At 43.1% G+C, this 15,027-nt stretch overlaps 1 protein-coding gene across 1 annotated transcript; it reads left to right on the top strand.

Moving 5' to 3' along the window:
• Positions 1 to 268: 268 nt before the first annotated feature.
• LOC132123208 (tektin-1-like) lies at positions 269 to 10,987 on the top strand. The gene is made up of 8 exons (XM_059533780.1): positions 269 to 366; positions 664 to 863; positions 1,088 to 1,253; positions 1,376 to 1,504; positions 8,654 to 8,794; positions 8,910 to 9,135; positions 10,016 to 10,212; positions 10,296 to 10,987. The coding sequence occupies exons 2-8, from the start codon at positions 674 to 676 to the stop codon at positions 10,453 to 10,455; spliced, it is 1,209 nt and encodes a 402-aa protein (XP_059389763.1). The 5' UTR covers positions 269 to 366; positions 664 to 673; the 3' UTR covers positions 10,456 to 10,987.
• Positions 10,988 to 15,027: the final 4,040 nt, after the last annotated feature.

Below are 15,027 nucleotides of genomic sequence, written 5' to 3'. Positions count from 1 at the left end.
ATTTATAAATAAAACATTTATATAGATAGATAGATAGATAGATAGATAGATAGATAGATAGATAGATAGATAGATAGATAGAAATAGTCAGATAGATAGATAGATAGAAATAGTCCAATAGATATATAGATAGATAGAAATAGTCAAGATAGATAGATAGAAAGTCAAGATAGATAGATAACACTGGGGTACACTACACGATCCACTCAGCCTCGTTTTCAATCATGACAAATAAATGTCGTCTACCGCCGTCTAGCGTTGAAACTGTTACGTTGCCACAGTAACATTGTGTTTACTTGTCGCTCGGCAGCTCGTCATCAGTCGTGTTTTATTGAGCTGCAGTACACAGGTGTTTAGATCTGACAGGTAAACCACTTTATTTACCTTCAGTGTTTTAACGCTAGTTAAATAATGTTTGTTTAGTTTAAAAACGCTGAGTAAAGTTAGATTGTTTAAGACGAGTTGATGGGCAAAACAGTAGATTTCCTGACAGTATGTCTAAATTGTCATTATTTTGCTCTTTTATGTATTATAATTTTATGATAGTTGTTTTTGGCGACAGTATGGCTTTAATCCAAGTGCTATATTAGTTTACGGTGTTAGTTATCGTATAGTAATCATAAAACAATAACCTAAACCATAAAAATATTTTTTTCTCAATAGGAAAAAAACAATGTCTCGCCTGATGCGACCCCCTGATAAATTTCTGCCATCTGAGTGGAAACATGCAAACCAGGTGCAGTTCAGGAGCTCGGAGACAGAACGATCACACTCACAGAGACTGACAGCACAGTGTCAGAGACTCATAGAGGAGAGTGACAAATCTACCAAATGCATGCAACAGGACGCTCTAAAGAAGCTGGGTGAGCAAAACACCAAACACATGTGACAGGATGCAAAGAAGATCAATGGCCTTGCATTAAAGGTGCAGTAACACATGAAGTGTCCATGGTGATACTTGATCATTTAAAGATAAGTGATAGAAATGACAAGGAGAGGAAGTTCTTTCAGAAAACAGTTCTGGCCACTGATCTATAAAATAGATCAGTGGTTCTGGCCTACTTATGTTCCATCATCTCCTCTTTAGAGCAGAGAATCCAGGACATCAAATTCTGGAGGCAGGAACTGAACCGGAAGTTTGAGGAGATGGTACAGGAGATTGAGACCCTCGTCATTTTCAAGAGCCATGTAGAAAGAGCCTTAGAAAGCTGCTCTGAGCCTCTCCAAGTGACTTCGCAATGTCTGACTGAGAGGTACTTCTCACTGTAGAGCACAGCCAGTATAAGACATTACTAAAATCAAGCATTTTACTTGAACTACAAAACCAAATTGATTTTCCATTCTTTTGAACTTTTGAAACATGTCTATTCCTCAGACAGAAGCGTGTGGCGATTGACCTGGTGCATGATGAGGTGGAAGAGGAGCTGTTGAAGGAGAAGGAGGTGATTGAAGGAGTGATGGTCCTGCTTCAGCGAACCCTGGAGCAGATCAATGAGCAGATCAGGTTGGTGAGACAGTGACCAAACTTATTTGTGAACCCAGAGAGACTACCTTAAAGGGTCATTCCACCCGTGGAGACATGAATGTGTATTGAAAGTGGGTCATATATGTAGTAGAATAGTATCATTTTTTTTTTATTTTGGTCCTTCTGGGCCTATAAAAGGCAGAAATTAACTTTTTAGAGCTTGTGGACTGTAGACAACAATCCCCATAGTGCATTGCAATGCTCAGCTCCGCAGGCCACTCCCACTACTCCGCCCATCAATGTGGATTATAGTTGAGCTCTCCTCTACACTACCGAGTGTAAATTATTTGGCACAATTTGTTGTGAATTTGTTATTTTGCACAGTTATTTTGCGACCCAATTAATGTTTTTGTGACAAAATGGTGTGCACTTGCATAGTACCGGGATGTTGTTCAAGAACAAGGAAAATACCCGGAGTAAGTATTCACAGATTCCCGAAAGATACGGACTTGTGCTACGGTGGCTACGGGCTAACGTTATCAATAACCCTAAGTTCCTAACCTAGTTTCATCTATAAAGATGCTTTTTTGTCTTTGTTTTTTTTATTTATTTAATCAAGCAGCAGCACGTTGCTCATCAGTCATCACTCAAAATACTATATAAAGGACATCATTATTATCTGTTGTAATGTTACAGTAGTAATTTACCTGAAAAAAATCAGATTTTTTTAATAGGTTTAGGGGGAGCTACGACAGACAACAACACAACCCTTACGAAAATTAACATTTTAATATTTAACTATAAATCCAGAGAAAATGGTTACTATTGGTTAACTGTGGTAACCAAAAATGTAAAATTATTTTACAAATGTATTTATTTAAAAATAAATACAAAAGTACAAAAAAGAAAAAAAAAAATTATTTTACTTTTATATAGGCTAATAAAATCATGTTTAACTTTTGTAAGGGAAAAACATGACTCGTGTACAGTATTAGGATTTTTCTATAAAGATATTGTAGTATTGTAGAGTATTGTATAGTAAAGTATAGTTCCTTTTCAGGAACTCGAGCTGCGTCTAGCGCTTTGGGGAACGTCCCTGACGAGACCGACTCTGAATATCGTGTGCAATCCGTCCATCGGAAAGGCGTGACGTCACGGGCGGGGTGACGTAGCGACCAGGAAGCTATAAAAGCACGTGCTGTGCAGCTGGCCTCAGCTTCGCATCTGTCAGCAAGCGCTCTGTGTGTGCATGTCAAAAGTCTGTCCCGTTGGTCCTATTTATTGTTGTCTGTCCCTTAGCCATTAAAAGATCGCTAAAACAGCTCAATATGCCAAAACAAAAGCAAAAGACCAAACATATGAAGGGCGATTCCAAGCCACGTTATAGATTGTGTGTTCCTCCCTGTCCTCGTTACATTACGAGCGGGGATACACACAGTCTGTGCGTGGCTTGCCTGGGATCGAAGCACGCTGAGTCGGCTCTCGAGGGGGCCGACTGTCCGCATTGCGAGCGATTGCCAATGCGGACGCTTCGATCCCGGAGGGCTCTCTTCGAGGAGGGAGCCTTCACCAGCGTTCCTCGCGGTGCTGGCCCCGCTTCTGCCGAGGTAGAGCGGCTGCTGCACTCGTGGGGATCGCAGGTGGATCTGTCAGAGGGAATGGAGACGGGCCAGTCCTTATCTCCTTCCTCATCTGCCAGATCCAGCGCCCAAACCCTGGGTTCGGAAGCACGCTCGTCGGTTTCTTCCCCCCAGGGTGAGGGATCAACTCTTCACCTCTCTTCCTCCGAGGAGGTCGATGTGGAGTCGGTTGCTGGGGATTCGCCACCCCTGTCGCCCCAGTATGAGGAGCTGTTGGAGGTGGTTACGCGAGCAGTAGATAAATTAAAAATCGAATGGCCTGCTGAAAAACAAACCGAGCCGCAGAGAAGCAAACTAGACGAACGCTTTCTGCGGCCGAGGCAACCACCTCCACGTCGGAGCCTTCCATATTTTCCCGATCTCCACGATGAGTTATCGAGATCGTGGAACCACCCTTATTCAACCCGCCTCTTCGGCCCCGATTCACTATATTATGGCAACGTGATGGGGCTGGGAGAGCAGGGTTATAAAAAACAGAGTGTCGCCGCTCGTGCTCCCCCACGTCGGGACCGAGGGCCCCAGCGACGCTCTGAGTCGGGGGCTTCTAGGGCGAAAGCCGATTTAAGATCTGTCATCGAAGCCCGGAAGTCCTCGACGAAAAGATCCTGACGCCAGGATCCAGAGGGCAGCCCCTGCTGGGGTAGAGCGCGGTCCACCTCATTATACGGTGCCCGCCTCACCTCAGTGCCCTCAGGAGGTCGGCCTGCCAACCCTGCCAGAGTTTCAGGGCGCAGCGGCCTCCAGCGAGCGCTACTCCCAGTTATTTTCGCCCGTGAGCGCAGCGGAGCTGGGATGCTCGCCGCCCCTTCGGGGGCCTCTTACACCAGAGGTCAGTCTCGAGAGACTGATTCCCTTAGTAGCTTATTTAGCAGCGTGGAAGCTACTGCCAAATGCATCTCAGTGGGTCCTGCGTACAATAGAAAGAGGCTATTGCATTCAGTTCGGTCATCCACCACCGAAGTTCAACGGGGTTACACCGACTGTGGTCAGCCCCCGGCAGGCTCTGGTTATGGAACAAGAAGTGAATACCCTATTAAGGAAGGAGGCCATCGAGGTGGTCCCTCCTCTAGACAGGGAATCCAGATTCTACAGCCGGTATTTCATAATTCCAAAGAAGGATGGGGGGTTGCGTCCGATCTTAGACTTACGTCTCCTGAACCGCTCAGTTATGCCACTGAAGTTCAAAATGCTCACTGTCAATCAGGTTGTAGCTCAAATCAGATCCGAGGACTGGTTTGTCACAATAGATCTCAAAGACGCATACTTCCACATATCCATCCTTCCACAACACAGGAGGTTTCTGAGGTTCGCTTTCGGGGGCAAAGCTTATCAATATCGAGTACTTCCCTTTGGCCTCGCACTCTCACCCCGCACGTTCACGAAATGTGTAGATGCGGCTCTGGTATCCCTCCGTATGCAGGGCATCCGCATTCTAAATTATATCGACGATTGGTTGATTCTAGCTCAATCAGAGTAGATGGCGGTTCGACATCGAGATGTCGTTCTCGCACACATGGGGGAGCTGGATTTGAGACTAAACGCCAAGAAGAGTGTACTTTCTCCAGTTCAGAGAACCACCTATCTAGGCGTAGTTTGGAATTCGACCACGATGCAGGCACGCTTGTCTCCTGCTTGGATCGAGTCGATCCTCACGTCAGTCGAGAGAGTCAAAGAAGGCCAGTCACTCACTGTCAAACAATTCCAGAGATTGTTAGGGCTGATGGCAGCTGCGTCCAACGTGATACCTTTTGTCCTGCTGTACATGAGACCGCTACAATGGTGGCTCAAGTCCAAGGGCTTTTCCCCGAGGGGAAATCCACTTCGAGTTATCAAGGTCACGCGGCGGTGCCTTCGTGCCTTAGACATGTGGAAGAAACCTTGGTTCTTGAATCAGGGCACTGTGCTGGGAGCTCCTTGTCGCCGTGTAACGCTAGCGACAGACGCGTCCCTCACCGGTTGGGGTGCGGTCATGAGTGGCCACCCTGCCCGCGGTCTGTGGAGCGATCGCCATCTGACATGGCACATCAATTGCCTAGAGATGCTAGCAGTCTATCGAGCATTGAAATATTTCCTCCCAGACCTGAGAGGTCACCATGTGTTGGTGCGCACCGACAACACATCAGTGGTCTCTTATATCAATCACCAGGGGGGTCTGCGTTCACGCCCCTTGTACAAGCTGGCACACCAGATCCTTCTGTGGTCCCAGGGCAAACTCCTCTCGATCAGAGCAGTGTATATTCCTGGGAGGTTGAATGTGGGAGCAGACATACTGTCGAGGCAGGGGCCGAGGCCCGGGGAATGGATGCTTCACCCCGAGGTGGTGAAGCAGATATGGAGAGTATTTGGCACAGCCCAGGTGGACCTCTTTGCGACTCAGGAGACATCGCAATGTCCCCTCTGGTTCTCTCTAGTTCATCCAGCTCCTCTGGGACTGGACGCTATGGTACAGACCTGGCAGAGGCTTCGTCTGTACGCTTTTCCCCCTATCGCTCTGCTCCCGGGAGTTCTGGCGAGAGTACGCCAGGACGGGGTCCGTCTGTTATTAGTAGCCCCGTTCTGGCCGGGCCGACCATGGTTCTCAGATCTAGTCTCGCTCCTCGACGGCTCTCCGTGGGAGATACCGATCAGGACAGACCTACTCTCACAGGCGCAGGGCATGATAATTCACCCTCGCCCGGAGTTGTGGAAGCTGTGGGTGTGGCCCCTGAGGGGGCACAACTGTTAGCAGCTGGTCTCTCAACCGAGGTTGTTGAGACCCTACTCCAATCCAGAGCTCCCGCTACGAGGAAACTGTACGCCCTGAAGTGGAAACTCTTCATTTCATGGTGCAGAGACCGCCAGCTTGACCCAGCAAACTGCCCAGTTGGTACAGTTCTGGAGTTTTTACAAGCCAGGTCTCTGCGGGGTTATCCCACTCCACCTTAAAGGTTTACGTGGCGGCCATAGCTGCTTTCCATGTCCCTTCCAATGATCAGTCAGTGGGTAGACACCCTCTAGTTACACGTTTCCTCCGAGGTGCACTGAGGCTGAGACCTCCAGTATGGTCCCGTGTTCCCCCCTGGGATTTGGTTGTGGTGCTAGAGGCTCTTTGTAAAGCTCCATTCGAGCCAATTCAAGACATCTCAGACAGACATCTAACAATTAAAACTGCCCTGTTATTGGCAATCACCTCTCTAAAGAGAGTTGGAGATCTCCAGGCCCTCTCGGTGGCCCCTACCTACCTAGACTTTGCCCCTGGTATGGCCAAAGCATTCTCGAGCGGGTTATGTTCCGAAGGTTCCCTCTGTCACACCACAACCTATCGTACTGCAGGCCTTCTGTCCTCCTCCCTTTCGGGAGCCAGACCAAGAGAAGCTAAACTGTATGTGTCCAGTGCGAGCACTGGACGCATACGTCCACAGAGCTGCCCTGTGGAGAAAATCCGACCAACTGCTTGTTTGCTATGGTCCTACTAACAAGGGTTCTCCTGCCACCAAGCAGACCCTTAGTCGTTGGATAGTCGAGGCTATCAACGTCTCCTATGAGTCCTCTGGTCTTCCCCCTCCTTTGGGGGCCAAGGCTCACTCTACTCGGGGTATGGCGGCCTCCAAGGCCTTCTCAGCAGGTGTGTCCCTCTTGGACATCTGCAACGCTGCGGGGTGGTCCATGCCCTCCACATTCGTCCGATTTTACAATCTTGACATGCGAGCCACGCCGGGCTCTTCTGTTCTCTCGTCTTAGCTGTGCTCTTCGGATACACACTAGGCAGGGATTTGGAAGTCTGGCAGCGTTGGCACATCGTTCCCCAAAGCGCTAGACGCAGCTCGAGTTCCTGAAAAGGAACGCCTCAAGGTTACGTATGTAACCCTAGTTCCTTGAAGGAACGAGACGCTGCGTCGCAAAGCCATACTCCCGGCACCCCTGCCGGCGCTTGCTTCCCTACTCGAAGCTGAGGCCAGCTGCACGGCACGTGCTTTTATAGCTTCCTGGTCGCTATGTCACCCCGCCCGTGACGTCACGCCTTTCCGATGGACGGATTGCACACGATATTCAGAGTCGGTCTCGTCAGGGACGTTCCCCAAAGCGCTAGACGCAGCGTCTCGTTCCTTCAAGGAACTAGGGCTACATACGTAACCTTGAGGCGTTTTGTTCAATCTTGAGTATTAAAGTCATGAGAGAGATGGATAACAGGGCAAAATAAAGAGACTGAAGAGAAAAATGGAGGTGAAGGAGAGAACTTTTAATTATTTTGCATGTCCCCAAATTAAAGATTTAAACCTTTTTTTATGTCAGGTCCATACAAAAAATGGTTTTGTCCATGAACTGGTTTGTATGAGTTTGAATTTTCCAGTCTGAATTTTTTTCCCAGTCCGCCCCTCCTGTAAATTAATGGCAAAGACATGGTTTCATTTACTACACATAGGCCTACTGAAGCTCGCAGTGTTTTCAACCTCTGCCGCCTCAATATAGGAGTACACGAGCACATAAACATAATTTCTAGAACTGCTCTGTGTCACTTCATGTGCATTTTACTTATTTTGAGAAAACTATCATCATATACAGAGACAGCAGTTAAAAAAAAAACCCAATGTTTCAGGAGTTTATTACACAGAATACATCACATGCTTATTAGATAACTGTATTTAAGTTGATGTATATGCTTTTATTTATTATTCTTTAATTTTCACAAATTTATAAAAGTAATCAAAAAGTACTCAAAAGTAATTAGTTACTTTACTTTAATAAAGTAATTGAAAAAGTTACACTACTATTACATTTTAAACAAGGTAACTTGTAATCTGTAACCTATTACATTTCCAAAGTAACCTTCCCAACACTGCGCATTAGGTACAACCCCCTATGGGCAGACTACTTGTGCTTGTAGTCTTTACAGAAATCCACCCTTTTTACACTTCCTCCTACAATGACGTCAAATGACGATTTTTGCGTCATTGTAGGAGGAAGTGAAAAAGGTAAATAGTGGATTTCTCTCGTCTCAGGGGAAAATGAGAGAATGTTGCACAACCATTCAATAGTATGACTGGTTTTCTAACAATGGATCTCTTAATGCAAATGGGTGGAGTGACCCTTTAAGGGGGTCTGATTTTTTTATTGACGTTTAATGTGGAAGGATCTGTCAAACCTGTAATAATAAAATAATAGTGTTCCTGTAGCTCAATTGGTAGAGCATTGCGCTATCAAGCGTAAGGTTAGGGGTTCGATTCCCCGGGAACACATAATGGATAGCCTGAATGCACTGTAAGTCGCTTTGGATAAAGGCGTCTGCTGAATGCATAAATGTAAATTTTTTAATTTAAATTTAATATTAATTAAACCATTAAATGATGATTATTCAATGCTATAAAAAAAAATTATTTCTTTTTTTTTTAGCTATAAAGAAAATGATGAGAAAAGTGCTTAAAATATGGCACTAAATCCTTGTATTATTGATGTATTGTTTTTTTTATATTATAAAAATGTTATTTCTAACAAGATGAAATGCTTGTTATATAATATCAATTTGCCCAAAAATGAATTTTAGTTAGCACATTTTCCCTGTACTTTTCAGGCTCCTTCGTTCAGTGAAATATTATCTGGAAAAGGACCTGCAGGACAAATTTCAGGCCGAGCGCATTGATGATTTCTGTTCTCTTCTCACTAATGCATCACCCGGTTTAAACGGAGGAAATTCTAACTTTTCTAGTCTTGGGTAAGAAAAGTGTCTATACTATTTATGTGTTAAGAGAAGGTTTTTAATCTTCTCTCTTCTGTGAATATATATTTATGTGTGTGTGTATAAATATCATTGCTTTTACTATTTCCAGATCTGCAGTGACTCCTGAGGAATGGGAGAGCCTCTGCAACTTAAACATTAGCAAAGCTGAGAAAGAGAAGAACAACTCTCTTTCACTGAGAGCTCTCGTGGATAGCCTGCTAGAGCAGACGGCTGCAGACATGCACAGACAGTACGAGGCCACAGGAAGGGCTTTTGAGCTGCGCATAGAGGAGACCAAAACAGCCAAAGCACAGCTTGAGAACCAGCTCAATGAGGTCAGTTGCACTTGTAGCACTGCATCAATTCAAATCAAAGCATCAAGTCAGTTTTACCAGTTAATTAAAGAGATACTCCACCCCAAATTGACAATTTTGTCATTAATCACTTACCCACATGTCGTTCAAAACTTGTAAAAGCTCAGTTTGTCTTAATTTAAGATAATACACTTAATTTAAAACACAATTTAAGATATTTTGGATGAAAACCTGGAGGCTTGTGACTGTCCCATAGACTACCAAGTAAATAACAGTGTCAAGGTCTAGAAAAGTATGAAAACCATCATCAGAATAGTCCATCTGCCATCAGTACTTCAACCGTAATGTTAAGAAGCAACAAGAATACTTTTTGTACGTGAATAAGACAAAGAAATTGTTGAATAAAGTCATTATTTTTGCTTTCTTCACTTTCAAGGAGCATTCTTGTCGATTTTAATAATAAATTGGGGCGGCAGTGGCTCAGTGGTTCATGTAGGTTGTCTACAAACTGGAAGGTTGGTGGTACAATCCCCGGCGCCACCTGACCAAGTGTCGAGGTGTCCTTCAGCAAGACACCTAACCCCAGCTGCTCCCGACGAGCTGGATGGCGCCTTGAATGGCAGACACCGCAGTCGGTGTGTGAATGAGTGTGTGAATGGGTGAATGTGAGGCAAATTGTAAAGCGCTTTGGATGGCCATGTGGTCTGTTGAAAGCGCTATATAAATGCAGTCCATTTACCAATAAAAATCATGTATTTATTTTGAGATTTGTCAATAAATTGTTTTATTAAATATAAAATATTTCCAGCAATTTTATATTACATATTACATTAAATAAGATCTCATAATTAAATATTTAAGTGAGTCTAAATTTATGACTAAATATTAATTGGAATTACAGCTGCTAGCAGAGACAGCAAATCAGGAGAAGAATCTGGAGTCTCTACGAGTGGCAATCGCAGAGAAAGAAGCTCCACTCAAAGTTGCTCAGACTCGACTGTCCACTCGCAGCCAAAGACCCAACGTTGAGCTCTGCCACGACCCAGCTCAGATCCGACTGCTGGAAGAGGTCAAGGAGCTCGCGAGCAACATTGAGAGGTAGTAGAAGAGATTCGGAAACGTGTCTCATATGCTAGTATGTCCCCAATAAAAGCATCTTCCCCTCTATGTCTCTCCATTAGACTGACCGAGGCTCTTGAACTGTCAGAAATGGAACTGAAGGCTCTAGCAAGGCGCCAGTTGAGCCTGGAGGAGGAGATCCAGGTCAAGACCAACTCTCTATATATAGACGAGGTGATCTGCCATCAGCTACGCCAGCCTGTGGTTATTCACAACTTCTGAACAGGGCTCTTGCATAGCGGAAAGGCCTAGGATTCAATATAACATTTATTGTCTTTAACAATTTCTTCTGGAATGTTTCTGTTGGTTTATTTGTTGCTCAGTCCATTGAGGTAGATTGTTTGATTAAATGTTTAAAAAACACTCAATCAACAGTGGATGGCTTATAATAAAAATAACAATCTAATGATCATATAATACTTCATTATCCAAAAATGAAAAAAATGCATTAGGTATAAAGATAATATTAGTTTTCCGGAAAATTATTTTAGTGCTAACAATATTGGTTTCTGTATTAGTCTAGTTGTCAAGTACACATATCTCTATGGTAATGATTATCATGATGAGTCATTTCTGAAACTTGAGAAAATCAGATCAAATAAAAAGCACCAAGTGGATTAAAAGAAAAAATTGCTGTCATATCAGCTCTGAACTCTTGAAATATTAGGCAAGCGACCATTTGAACAATTCTGGAAATAAAGATGCAGTTGTTGATTCTTTTTTCATTACCAGTAATATCAAATAAGAATGCCCCCACACTATATGTGTGTATTATTTATTATTGTCATAGTTGTGTTATGGTATCAACAGACATAATTTCAAGGGACTCATTACATTAGTCTGAGATGCTGCAAACATTGTTGTATATCTTGACCAGCGTTCAAATGGCATCAAATTGTACTCTGATTTATAGAGAACAAGTACTATGTAGTTTATGGGTCATTCTCTAGAGTTTTAAGAACTCACCCAGAAGCCAACAATAAACATCCCACCACTCACAGAAGGAGATAAAGCAGAGATGTCCTGCAAAGTTCCAGGGGATTGCATAAATCCCACAACAAATGTTGAATGGGAAGGGATTGAGCCTGATTGAGTTCAAAGGAGAATTGAAAGTGTGATTGGTCAAGATAATTTTGCCGAGATTTCAACATTCACTTTCCATCCTGAGCTTAAACATCACAATACTAACCTCACATTTACAGTCACTTTCAAGGAAACGTCCAGACTGAAGGTACTGTCATCCTAAAAGTAAGACATATGTATCATTTCACTCACACACAGCATAACACATCACAAGATTGATCAGAATCAGAATCAGAATGAGCTTTATTGCCAGGTATGTTTACACATACGAGGAATTTGTTTTTGTGACAGAAGCTCCGCAGTACAACAGAATGACAGCGACAGAACATAAAACATAATAAAAGAATATAAAAATACAAAAAATACAAATAAGTAGATAAGGAATGACAATATACAAATTGACAATTGTAGGCAGGTATATTACAAAAATGCAGTTATGTATGTACATGTATATTATGTGCAAAATTTAAGTGTATACTAAGTATGGTGTTAGATAAATTAAGTGCATGTGTATATAAATATAAAGTGTAGTGTGTTCAGTGTGTATCAGCTGTTCATAAGATGGATTGCCTGAGGGAAGAAACTGTTCCTGTGTCTGGTCGTTCTGGTGCTCAGTGCTCTGTAGCGTCGACCAGATGGCAACAGTTCAAAGAGGGAGTGTGCTGGATGTGAGGGGTCCAGAGTGATTTTAACAGCCCTTTTGCTCACTCTGGATAAGTACAGTTCTTGAATAGATGGGAGAGTTGAACCGATGCTTCGCTCAGCAGTCCGGACTACCCTATGTAGTCTTCTGAGGTCAGATTTAGAAGCTGAGCTGAACCAGACAGTTACTGAAGTGCAGAGGATGGATTCGATGATGGTGGAGTAGAACTGTTTCAGCAGATCCTGTGGCAGGTTAAAATTCCTCAGCTGGCGAAGGAAGTACAACCTCTGCTGGGCCTTTTTCACAATGGAGTCAATGTGAATGTCCCACTTCAGGTCCTGAGAGATAGTGGTGCCCAGGAACCTGAATGACTCCACTGCAGTCACAGTGCTGTTCATGATGGTGAGTGGGGGGAGTGCAGGGGGGTTTCTCCTGAAGTCCACAGTCATCTCCACTGTTTTGAGCGTGTTAAGCTCCAGGTTGTTGAGAGTGCACCAGACAGCCAGCTCTTTAACCTCCTGTCTGTAAGCAGACTCGTCACCGTCCTGAATGAGGCCGATGAGTGTGGTGTCATCTGCAAACTTCAGGAGCTTGACAGAGGGGTCCTTAGATGTGCAATCATTAGTGTACAGGGAGAAGAGCAGTGGGGAGAGAACGCAGCCCTGGGGAGCTCCGGTGCTGATTGTACGGGTGCTGGATGTGTATTTTCCCAGCCTCACTAGCTGTTGCCTGTCTGTCAGGAAGCTGTTGATCCACTGACAGACGGAGGTGGGCACGGAGAGCTGAGTTAGTTTGGGCAGGAGGAGGTTTGGCATGATCGTGTTAAAAGCCGAGCTGAAGTCCACAAACAGGATCCTCACATAGGTCCCAGGTCTGTCTAGGTGTTGCAGAACATAATGCAGTCCAATGTTTACTGCATCGTCCACAGACCTGTTTGCTCTGTAGGCAAACTGAAGAGGATCCAGCAAGGGTCCAGTGATGTCCTTCAGGTGGGCCAGCACCAGTTTTTCAAATGACTTCATGACTACGGATGTTAAAGCCACAGGCCTGTAGTCATTTAGTCCTGTAATTTTGGGTTTCTTTGGGATGGGGATGATGGTGGAGCGTTTGAAGCATGAAGGGATTTCGCACAGCTCCAGTGATCTGTTGAAGATCTTTGTGAAGATGGGGGCCAGCTGGTCAGCACAGGATTTCAGACAGGCTGGTGTAACACAATCATTGATGTTGACAAATCTGCCCTAATAGCAATTAGCCTTCATAATAATTAATGCTAATATTATTAATCATAATTGCCATTAAATGATAATTCACTGTAACTTCCTTTCAGATGCCCCAGCAATCCTGGACAGCTCGCATTGTTTCATATGGGGTGATGAACTGAGCTGCATGTGTGTCAGCCGTTGTGTGCCGTTACCCCAGATATACTGGCTAATATCGGATGATGCTAGTGAATATTACAGTGCTTTTTTCCACAGACAACATTATAAGCATCATCACCATTTCCATTGCTAGTTTTGGGAACCTCAATGCTACCTTTTGTGTAAGTAATAATCTCATAGGACTGGCAATAATGGAAATTGAAGTGCACGGTACCACTAAATACTTCAGTGCTGTTTCAGTAGAGAACATCAGCAGCATAGGCAACATCTCCATTCCTGGTTTCAGGAACGTCAACACTTCCACTGAATGTGTCAGTGAGAATCTAATTGGTATGACAAAAATGGAAATCCAAGTGCACAATCATGGTGGAAAACCAAAAGGTAGGCAGGACGCAATCATCATGTGCATTTTATACAAATCACTTCTCTTATGAAAATCTTTATTGTTCTCTTAGCAAGTTGGAGTTTTTCCACCCCATGTATATGCTTTAGCATTTTGGTTGTTCTAAATGTCATCTTTGCTTCCTGTTTGACTGTCGTCCTAAGGTAAGAACTTTATAAACTCAAGAAATGGATATTGGCTGACAGTGATTAGTCAGCAATTCCACATATTTCACCATTATCATTTTCACACGAGGAGAGAAAAACATAAGAATCGAAAGATGACGACCGTGTCTTCATGACTGCAATGAAGAGACAGGAATCAGTGTACGACACTATCAAAATGTCTTGAACTTATCAACACATTAGCTACAGCTGACATAACATAGCTTTTAGGCCTATATATTTTGGTCTCTGTTCTCTGGCTACTCCATGCAAAAAATAATAATTTTCTCAGTGTTTACTCAGATTATTTTCTTTAGATGAACAAGAACAGTTTGTATGGGAAAAGTCTGTAAGTTGTTAAGCATGACATACAATGAAAAAAAATTAAATAAATAATAATGTGCACGATTTTCGAATTAATTTCTTTGGTTTACTATGTGCCCACGATTTACAAATTTGAAATCGTATGCACAAAGTATTTATTTTACTTCCTGTTCGCATTCTCATAAACCGATGTACTGCCTCTTGCTTAAAATGATTCCAAGCTGCTTTTGAGAACGTGTATAACTCATTAACTCAAAATAATACCAAATTAAAGTGTCTCTGTTCATAACATGACATGACATTTAGCAGCAACCCTGATAGCACAAGTAGGGCCTACATAAAGTCTATTTGACATCTGAATTTACATCTGCAAGACGTATTTTTTTTAGTCTTTGCTCATCTGCAATACGTATAATAGGCCTCATTTCTTATCAGATGTCAAATAGACATTTAGAAAATGTCTTTTAAGATGTTTATGATTTCTAATGTATGTAAAACTGACATATAAAAGATGTCTATCATATATTTGTACACAGTACATGCTTTATAGATGAAGCGATTTTTAACAGACATCTTGCAGATGTATATATGAGAACAAATTTATGGGAACACGGACAGGAAGTAGAACAAAATTATTATATGAAGCTCACAATTTACTTTAAATGAGGGAATGGATTGGTAAATTATACGCATGATTTTCCAAGAACATGTACAAATAAAGTTATCCTGTTAATCATTTTGTTTACTTTGTTTTTTGTTTCACTTTTAAAGAAGACTGGCATCATTTGAGGTGGGAGACTTTTATTAAACAAAAAGAAA

This window comes from Carassius carassius, chromosome 41 (assembly GCF_963082965.1).
Source record: "Carassius carassius chromosome 41, fCarCar2.1, whole genome shotgun sequence".
Lineage (NCBI taxonomy): Eukaryota > Metazoa > Chordata > Actinopteri > Cypriniformes > Cyprinidae > Carassius > Carassius carassius.
The sequence above is the reverse complement of the archived record's forward strand: the minus strand, read 5'-3'. Positions and strand labels throughout refer to the sequence as shown.

What these genes read in the sequence shown, in the direction of transcription:
- LOC132123208 (XM_059533780.1), top strand. Translation starts at nt 674, where the DNA reads ATGTCTCGCCTGATGCGACCCCCTGATAAATTTCTGCCATCTGAGTGG. An exon ending in TCGCAATGTCTGACTGAGAG is followed by an intron (nt 1,254 to 1,375) that starts GTACTTCTCACT and finishes TCTATTCCTCAG; the next exon opens with ACAGAAGCGTGTGGCGATTG. An exon ending in CTCGCGAGCAACATTGAGAG is followed by an intron (nt 10,213 to 10,295) that starts GTAGTAGAAGAG and finishes TCTCTCCATTAG; the next exon opens with ACTGACCGAGGCTCTTGAAC.